At 59.4% G+C, this 9,583-nt stretch overlaps 1 protein-coding gene across 1 annotated transcript; it reads right to left on the bottom strand.

Moving 5' to 3' along the window:
- Positions 1-355: 355 nt before the first annotated feature.
- On the bottom strand, positions 356-8,981 carry LOC122474700 (NUT family member 2G-like). The gene is made up of 7 exons (XM_043565746.1): positions 7,378-8,981; positions 4,762-5,479; positions 4,179-4,307; positions 3,697-3,836; positions 2,952-3,238; positions 1,518-1,634; positions 356-1,142 (listed from the first exon to the last, which is right to left on the bottom strand). Exons 1-7 carry the CDS (start codon positions 7,391-7,393, stop codon positions 387-389), a joined length of 2,163 nt encoding a protein of 720 aa, XP_043421681.1. The 5' UTR covers positions 7,394-8,981; the 3' UTR covers positions 356-386.
- Positions 8,982-9,583: the final 602 nt, after the last annotated feature.

The raw sequence follows: 9,583 nt of genomic DNA, 5'->3' as shown, positions 1-9,583 counted from the left end.
GATGTAGCCCCCCCCCCCAAGCCCCCCCTCCCCGCCCCAGCTCAGCCCCATGGCTGGACGCTGCAGGGAGGCAGAGGGCAGCTCCCGGAGAAGACAGGGCTGACTGCAGACTGCACTCTGGAAGATGGTTGTGGTGCAGAGGGCGCCCATGCCTGGATGTTCAGGGACACACATGGTGACCGCAAGCCCCTGGAGGCCCCTCCCAGACCCCTTCCCTCCGGCCAGGGCATCTCCATGCAGCGGCCCAGACGCATTTCCCAGCAAAACCATCTTTATTCCCACGTACACGCAGCGCCCCTGGGGGCTGCTGCCACCCCGCCCGCAGTCGTGCCCTCCCCCTCTCCCCCCCGGCCAGGATCAGCACTGAAGGGTGGGCCCAGGGCTCCCTACGGGCTGCAGTGCTGCTTTCTCCTCCTCCCTGGGACAAAGGAGCCACACCTTCTCTTTGGAGGCAGAGAGGGCCGAAGCAGCCCCACGGCCAGGGCCCGCACCGAGCCCCTGAGGCTGGCCCCTGGGAGGGGCGTCTTCCCGGCCGTGGCCAGACCCGCACGCAGAGCCCGCTTTCTGGACTTGGCAGCTGGGGGAGCGGCTGGGCTGCGGCCTATTCTCTGAGCAGCGGGGGCCTGGGGAGCTCCCCGCGGCCCGCGCCCTCCAGGGCTGGGGAGGCCCGGGGCCGGAGCAGGACTCTGGGAGAGCCCCCAGGGCAGCAGGCTGTGCCGAGAGGATAGGAGGAAGGCCAGGCTGGGCAGCTCCTCCTCGTCCTCACTGGACCCATCTGCTGGCCTGCCAGGCTCCCTAGCAGGGGGGGCCTCTCTGAACAACGGGGCATCCCTGGGGTCCGGCCGAGGAGGGGTGCCCCCTGGCCCCTGGGGAGGAGAGGAGAGCCCACCAGCCCAGAGGGCAGGCAGCTCCTGTTGTCCTGGAGACGCGGCAAAGGCTCTGGGTCTGCACGGGTGGGCGTGTGCCGGGCTGTGCCTCCGGAGGTCCTGGCACTCGCTCTCTGCTGGGCAGGCTTCACGGCTGACCCCTAGCCGGGCCCTGGCCTCACCCTCAGGCCCGGAGCCCAGTGTCGCTGCACAGTGACTCGGGGTTGTGGGCACACCGTCCTCCACCGCCAAGGCCACCAGTCTCTTCTCTACCAGCTGGGAGGAGGGAGGTGACGGTGACTGGCCAGCACGGGAGTGTGAGAGGGGAGGTGGGATGGTGGCATGGGGGACGGGGGGGGGGGGGGTGGGAGGAGGGGTCGGGTGGCCCGTGAGGCCCTGGCTCTCCTGATATCCCCCTGAGTCCCTCCCTCCCTTCCCAGGCTCCCCATCCTATAGATGCCATTCTCTGCTCAGTACCTGCCCTGGAGCTCCTGGAGCTCGCCTCCCCAGTGCCATGCCTCCTAGGCAGGGGAGCGGGGGACCGAGTCACGTGTGCCATTGTACTGAGTGCCCCCCCTTCCCCTGGCTCACCTGGGTCCCCTCCCTCCCCTGGCTCAGCTCCTCTCCTGTGTCTCTCTTTGCCCTGCTCACCTCTGCAAGGGAGAGTCCTTCCTCCTGCTCCAATTTCTCAGCGAGGGCCAAAAGATCCAGCTGTGGTTCTGAAGAAAGCAGTTCTGCCAGGAATCGCGGGTGAATGACTGCCTCCACCTGGGACAGAAGGAACAGGCTGTGGGCACCTTGGCAGGGAGCACCTGTGAGCCAAGGAGGACCCGCAGGGAAACTGGCAACGTGAAGCTCCACCCCACCTTCTGCACAAGGCAGGATGTTTGAACCATCATGATCACTGGCTGCACGCACACGCAGACAGGCGCACATGCACACACACACATGCACACACAGGCACACATGCAGACAACACAATTTCACACATGCATACACAGAGAGACACAGCCTATACATACATACGTACATATATACATACGCACATACAAAAGCCACACAAATGCGTATGCACACACACCCCCAACACATATGTGCCCACACAGAGACACAGAAGCATTCAAATGGTAGACACCAACATATCCTCACAAACATATGCATACACACATAGACATGCACGTACACATACACACAGGCCACACACAGACACCCACACAGGCTCACCCACACCCTGCACAGGTGCACACACACACAAGTACACACACGTTCATGTACACAAGTACCCACAGAGGCACACTACACATAGGCACAAACACGTGCATGGACACACACACACAAGTACACACAGGTGCACCCTACACGCAGGCACACTTACATGCACGTAAGCACATTCACACAAGTACACAGATATACAAACCCTTGCATGTACGTTCATGCACCCAAGTACACACATGCAAACACACACAGGCACACACACATCCACCTAAGCACATTCACTCAAGTACACATACAAACAAACCCTTGCATGTACGTACATGCACACAAGTACACACACGCACACTACACGAAGGCACACACACGTGCACGTAAGCACATTCACACAAGTACACGCACATGCACACACATACATGTATGCACACGCACACGAGAGCACACACACATGCACCCTACACGCAGGCACACACACATGCATGTAAGCACGTTCACACAAGTACACACACAAACACTTGCATGTATGTACATGCACTCAAGTACACGCCCATGCACACACATAAATGGACGCATATGCACACAAGTATACACACATGCATGCACACAAGTACCCACACGCACATGCACATAAGCACATTCACTCAAATACACACACATACAAACCCTTGCTTGTACGTACATACACACAAGTACACACATGCTCGTAAGCACATGCACCCAAGTACACACAGGTGCACACACACGTGCCTGCACACACACAGCTCAGGAACGAGGAACAGAGCTTGATCCCAAAGGCCTAGGCACAGTCCCACTCCGGGTGTCGGAGTGGCAATGCCTGGAATCTTCCAGACGCCAGGCTGTGGGCCAGCCCACCTTGGTGATGAAGTCTTCCTGGGAACACAGCTTGTCAATGTAGCTGAGAAGACCCGGGTCCAGGTAGATGGCGTCCTCGTCCTGCCGTGGCTCCTCTCCGTCCTGTCCCCATTCACCCGCTAGCGCCCCCGGGGCTGAGCAGGCAGGCCCCAGCAGCCCCTCCATGATGTCCACGTACTCTCTCACAGCCTCAGGGGGGATCTCCTTGGGTGCCTTGGGCTGCGGGGGTCTGTGTGGCTGCCGGCAGGGTGGCTGGGCCCTGGAGCCGGCCTTCCTGGGAATGCAGGCTGAGGCAGAGCGGGAAGGAGGGAGGAGGTGAGAGGGGCTCCGGCTTGCTTGTGGAGAGGGCAGGGTTTGGGGGACACTGATGTCGGTGGGGGCTGGGTCAGGGCCACCTGAAGCCACAGGCACCCTGGGACGGGGGAGCTGAGGGGAGGAGCATCTAATAGCGTCTCCTGTGAGCAACAGAGGACCCACCGATTCTCCAAGGGTCTCCCCCCGCAGCCCGCTTTCCAGGCAGAGATTTGTTGGGTCCCTTGACAGGGAGGTGGGAGAGTAGTCACCAACTTGGCCAGGTCAATATCTCACGGTGACAAAGGGCAGCTACGACCCCAGGCTCTCTGCGGCTGGTTTGGTTGAAAGACCAAGGCCCACGTGAAGGAGGAGACAGGACGTGGGGACAGCGGCCTTCCCTAGGCCCCACTGCCTTCGGCCGCCAGCTCCCTTGGGAATGTGGGTGCTGTACCTGGCTGCCGGCCCCCCTCCAGGGCTGGGGACCCCTGTGTTCCAGGCTTGGGTGGGGCTGGAGCAGATGCGCCCTGGGCCACCTTCACCCACTGCAGCTTCTGAATCTGTATCTCCTCCTCTGCCTCAAACTCCATGAACCTGGGGGTGAGGAGACCCAGGCCACACTGAGGAGGGGCCCCGCCATGCAGCCCAGAAAAGGCGGAGGCCGTGGGGGATCGGAAGAGGCAGTGCCCGGCAGCGGCAGCCATGGTTTGGCCCCCCAGGAGGCAGCAGGCTGGCCGATCCGGCCCGGCCTGGCCACAGAGGGGGTCCCACCTCCCCGGGGTCGCAGGTTCAGCCCCCATCCTGAGACCTTCACATGGAGGCAGGGGTGGGTGTCGATCAGGTTGGGGTTGAAGCCTGGGCAGGTAGGTGAGGAGGACCCTGTGCTCAGCCCGGCCTCACGGGTCCCACCGGCCTGGGGCTGGGACCCTGACTCACTTTCCTGCCATCTCGTAGTAGATGACCCGGTCAAAGTTGCTTCTGCACTGCCACTCCTGCACGGCCCGCCACACTCCCTCCTCCAGCGTCATGGTGGGCTTCAGGCGGGCCAGGGACCGAAGCACTGGGCTGCAAGCCCTCGGGGTCAGGCGGCGGCTGCGGCCTGGTGGCCCCCACCCTGCCCCACCCCCGCCCTCAGTGCTGGCAGGTGACAGGCGGTGTCTGGCCGTGCAAACCAGCCCCCTCCAGGCGACCATTGGCACTGCCTCACACTGGGCAGCCCCGGGCCCTGGGCTCCAGGCTGACCACCCACCCGCACCTGGATCAGGGAGCTCTTTCCCCCCGGACCCTGCGTTCCATAAGGACGATACTGAGCGTGCCGTGCCAGGCAGTGATCCGGTCCCCCGGTCCCCTGCGGGAAGTGCCGTCACCCCGTGTCCAGGGGGGGACCCCAGAGGACCCGCGCCGCACTGCCTTCCCAGAGCGGCACTGGCTCACACCCTCCTCTCCTCACCCTGAGGCCCCCGCCCTGGGCACACCCCAGGGTCCTGGCTGAGGGCGGCGGGGGGCAGAAGGCGCTCACATGAGAAAGCAGGAGAGGGCTTCGGCGTCGGGGCTCTGCGGGAGGTGCCTGCGGGCCAGGACCTTGAAGCACTGCCAGCGCCGGAAGTTCTCGTACACACTCTTGGGGCTACAGGAGTCCACGGGCGAGCCCTTGGCAGGGCTGCTGGCCAGGCTGCCCTCCCTGGCAGCTGTGGGGGGCTGCGGCCCTGCAGTCCCCGGGGGCACCATGGGGGCCAGCCGGACAGCCGTGGGGGGAGCCTGAGGTCGAAGGCCTGGGCTGAAGCCTCCCTTGCCGGCCCAGGTGCCCCCGACGGCTGGGGCGGACACGGGGCTCTCCGCTGCCGACGTTGCCAGGAACAGGGGTGTGGGACATGCAGCACCCCCATAGAGGGCCCCGGGAGGACTCCAGCGAACGGGGGCCTGGGTGAGGACGACGGTCTGAGTCTGGGGGGCATCTGCGGGCCCCCACTCTGACCTGACCTGGACGATGACGTTACGGGCCCGGGTCCCACCTGGGCCATGGACGGCATCTCCTGCCACCAGCGGTGTCCTGCAGAAAGTGGGCAGCACCACGGGGCTGCCAGGCGTGAATGGCGGGGTCACGTGGGGCGGCGAGTGCTGCCCCCGGGGTGACCAGTGCGAGGCGCCAGCAGCAGGTGGGGGAAACGGCTGTGCCGTCAAAGAAGACACGGAGGCCTCCGGGTCCATGGCCACATGCGGTCCCAGCACTGGAGATGCTGTGGACAGAAGGGAAGGGCCGGATCGAGTCGGACAATCGCAGCCAGGACGCAGGATCCTGGGCCCCTTTGCTCACTAGGGAGCGGAGTGGGGAATCGCGACACGGGAGGGACGCTTACACGAAAAGGTGCGGTTTGCAAGTGTCCTGGAGTGATTTCCATGCTCTGGCCTCCAGACGACAATTACCGTCCCCGCCCTTCTCAACAAGACAGCCTGCCTGCCTGGAAGAGGCAGCCTTGGCCAGCACTGACTCTGGGAACCTCCCCAGGACCCCAGACACCATCCTCCATCCTCACGGGCTGTCCTCCTGGACGAGGGGCTGGGTGGACATCTGCCCTGTGGGGAATGCCCTCGGCCGGCTCCCAGGCGGCTTGGGTTCTGCTCCCAGGTACGTCCGAGTCACCTGAAGGGCCTTTGTGAACGGGCAGCGTCTAAACCATTTGGGCCCCTCTCCTGCTCAGACCCCCAATGCCTGACGCTCAGTAAAACTCCCTCCCTTTCTTCCTGTCCTAACATAAGAAAACAAACGCTTGTAATATCTTTCTCCATATAAGCGCGGCCTCCGAGCCCCCACGTAACCCCGTCTTAGGAACCCCCACAGCCCACACGCCGCACGGGCCAGGTCCTGCCGCCGCTCAGCAGCTCGGATCCCGGGAGAGTGTGAGGCCGGCGTCATGTTCCCTGGTTCCTGTCACTCGCAGCCCACGGTGGCTACAGAAGATTAGCAAAGGGCAATGCAGAGGGGGCAGCGGGGCTGTTGGGGTGGGGGGACTCTGGAGCTGGGTCACGTGGGGCTGGTCGTGGGAATGCAGGCTTCTGTGGTCTTCCCCTTCCAGCTCCAACAGTGAAGGTGAGGACACACGAGGAGCCCAGCATGAGCCCAGTGCCAGGAGGAAAAGGGGCTGGATCCCGTGCCTGTTCATGAAGAACCCATGCAGGTCCTCGTTCGGGAGGCCAAGGGACACACCTGCACATCTAACTGATCAACAGGTGTCCCACGACATGTCATACAACCTTAGAAGATGGTCCTCCCGTCCAGGCTCCCCTCCTACCCCCTGTAAGGAGGACTCAGCTTTCACAGATGCTGCTTGGGACACGCAACCACACTGCACTCTGTTCCCCATCCACGGCCCAGGGACGAGGAATACAAGCAGACTCTTCATCTCAAAGGTGGCTCCCAGGGCTGAGGGTTGGCCAGGAAACACTGGACAAGATGAAGCACGTGGAAGGACCGCACGTCCTCAAGAGGAAGAGGGACCCAGAACAGCTGAGGAACCCAAGGCCTACCTTGGTTGAGGCCACCTGATGCCCTGTCCCTGCTGAATCTACGAAAAGGGTCACCTGGGCTGGGGAGAAGTCAGCTCTGGGCTGGAAGCAGTGGAAGTCCTGGGCCGGGGGTGTTAGAGGAACTTCCAGCCCCGCTCCCGGGGAGGACATTGGCCATAAGACCGCCCCACTGAACCACGTCTGGCTCAGACCATCTCCCCCCACATCCCTATCAGGCACTACGGAGACCCAGAATCTGCAGTCAAGTCCCTTGGAGGGATGGTGGGAGAGGTCCAGGTGTCTGAGGAATACCACACCCGGCTGTCCTTTCCCTGGGACCCTGCCTGTGCCACCACCACGACACGGTGCCACCTCTGCTACAAACTGTCAAAGTGGTGTGTGACTCCAGAGACACGCAGTGTGCCTGCCTCCATCCGTTCTCCACACCCAGGGCATTTCCCCTACGAGGTCTCGACCTGCCCTCCTCCCCAGGGTCCTTGGCCCTCATCCTCTTTCCCTACTCAACCCCCACCCCCACCCCCATGTGCCCCTGTCCAAGCGTCACATTTGAATCCCACGGATTTGAGGGATGGCAGGGACGCGGACACACCTGCCCAACCCACAGGCTTACCTCCTTCTGAAGCCATCCCCGCAGGCTTGGGCAGGGACCACTGAATCCTACAGCCACCACAATGAGAAACGTCGAGTCCAGGTCCCAGACAGCGACCTGCTCCAGCAGATACTCAAGAGCCAATTAAGGAGGGAAAAGTTTGAATGTAAACAGGGACAGAATGTAGGGCTCCTGACATTCTGCAGCGGGGGAGGGGCCGAGGGCCAGGGCCCTGGGTGGGGGTGGGGAGACCTTCCCTGAGGGCTCTGGCAGGTAGGCAAGGACCACAAGTCCCTCTCAAGTGACACAGGGGCAACACAATTGCTGTGTGCCTTTTGAGGCAATTGATACAAGTTGTTCAGATTCCGAGCACCGAGGTGTTACTCGGTGGTCCTTCGCTTCCGTTTTCATCCATCGGCCGAGTTTGTGTCCCTCAACCCACTCTGCTTCCCACCTGGCTCTTGACTCACTTCAACCGAGGCCAGACTTTCGGAACAAGATTCAGAACATGTATTCTGATGAACACATGGGTCCTGAAGGCCACATGGAACTGAGGTTCCAAATTAGCATGGTCTCAGCAGATCCTGCGTGCTCGCTTGCACACGGGTCCTTCTGTCCTCGCCGCCCTCCGCCGCTGGAAGCTGCTCAGACTCAAGCAGGACGAGCCTTACTAATGCTCTCCTCTGCTGGCAAGCCCCAGCCTATCAGACAAAGGGCGTGCAGCCTACACATGCAGGACCAGAAATCACTACTTTTTGTTTCCCAGCATCCTGTGCTGTCATTCAACATTGACTGTTAACATTTTTCCTTCTTTTAGTGGAATATCTCAAAGAATCAATAGCTTTGTGTGGTTCAATGTCAAAGGACATAAAGGAATATGCAGTGATGACTCTTCCTCCCACCTCTTACTCCTGGGCACCAAGCCCCTTTCTCGCAGGAAACCAGTGTTATCTGTGACGTTCAAATCTTCAGAGAGACGGATCATGCAACTAAAAGTACATGTGAGCTATTTTCATTTTCAACAAATGCTTGTATTTTTTTCTCTGGCTAAAAGTTGACACATATTCCAAAATAGGTGTGAGTGTGCCCAGTGATTGACTTTATGCTGATACTGTGGCTCCTGTCCTTATTTCTGGAGACTGGTTTCTGGGAACATGTAGTTCGACAGTCCTTTACATTTCAAGGACCCTGTGGAATAGGGTGGCTGGATTTAGCATATGAAATAATGGATGCTCCACTGAGTTAGAATTTCAGATAATAGGGATCAGCTTTTAGAATAATTGGGTCCCATGCAATATTTTGGATATAACTTTTACTGGAAATTTGTTCCCAGTTGATTTGAATTTTGCATTTAGCTGGGGTTCTGTACTTTATATGGCATCTCCACCCAAACAGTGTAATATATTCTGCCAATATTAGTCACCCTGTGAGAAAGAGAACTTGGATTAGGAGACTCAAGGGTGCTACTTTGAAAAAAAAAAGAGTGCTATCTTGGCTCACCCACAAAATCATTTGCCTGCACATGCACGTGCACACGAACACACACACACACACACACACACACACACACACACGGTGTCTATAGGCTCTTTGGGTGATATGGAATTTGGAGGCGCCAAATATACAGAATTGAGTATCTGAATTAATGGGACTAAGGACAGAAGTAAGGGATAGGAAACCTTCCCCTCCCTAACATCCTACAGTCCTGGTTTTCCTAGGGGTTAAAATCAATCCTCACGAAATGGATGTGCACCTGCCATCTATCCACTGACGTCCAACCCCCATTCACACAACCAGCTTCCTCTAAGTTCCCATTGGCCAATGCTAGCCTGGAAGCCCCGCTCACGGGCTTGTGTATTTCCTGTCTGCATGAGAGACCCTTGTTCTTTGGAATCCATGTCATCAGTGCATGTGGCCCCATCTGCACGAGAATCATGGGAGCACCTCTTTAACGTCTTGCTTGATTCTTCTTTTCATATTGCACATCAACATCAGTTTACTGGGAAGGTTCAAACTGATATGAAAGAGCATTGGGGTTTTGTGCTGTCAGAAGAGAGGACTGTTAGGAAATTGGCCAAGGGTGACAAGGGTTGAGAACCTCAGTGGTTGCCACCAATCTCTTGGGAGACCTGCTTCACCCCTGCTATCATAACAGGACAGCTCCTAGGATGGCAGGCTGTTGGGGAAGGAAAGGAAGGTTTAGAAGGATGGCTCCACACTGAACATA

The sequence above is a fragment of the Prionailurus bengalensis genome, chromosome D4 (assembly GCF_016509475.1).
Source record: "Prionailurus bengalensis isolate Pbe53 chromosome D4, Fcat_Pben_1.1_paternal_pri, whole genome shotgun sequence".
In the NCBI taxonomy this organism is placed as follows: domain Eukaryota; kingdom Metazoa; phylum Chordata; class Mammalia; order Carnivora; family Felidae; genus Prionailurus; species Prionailurus bengalensis.
Note: the sequence above shows the minus strand (reverse complement) of the source record. Positions and strands in the feature narration are given on the sequence as shown.

Coding starts and splice junctions, on each gene's coding strand:
- LOC122474700 (XM_043565746.1), bottom strand. Junction 3,837..4,178: donor TACTACGAGATGGCAGGAAA/GTGAGTCAGGGT, acceptor CCTCACCCCCAG/GTTCATGGAGTTTGAGGCAG. Junction 3,239..3,696: donor GGAGGGGGGCCGGCAGCCAG/GTACAGCACCCA, acceptor GCTCTGCCTCAG/CCTGCATTCCCAGGAAGGCC.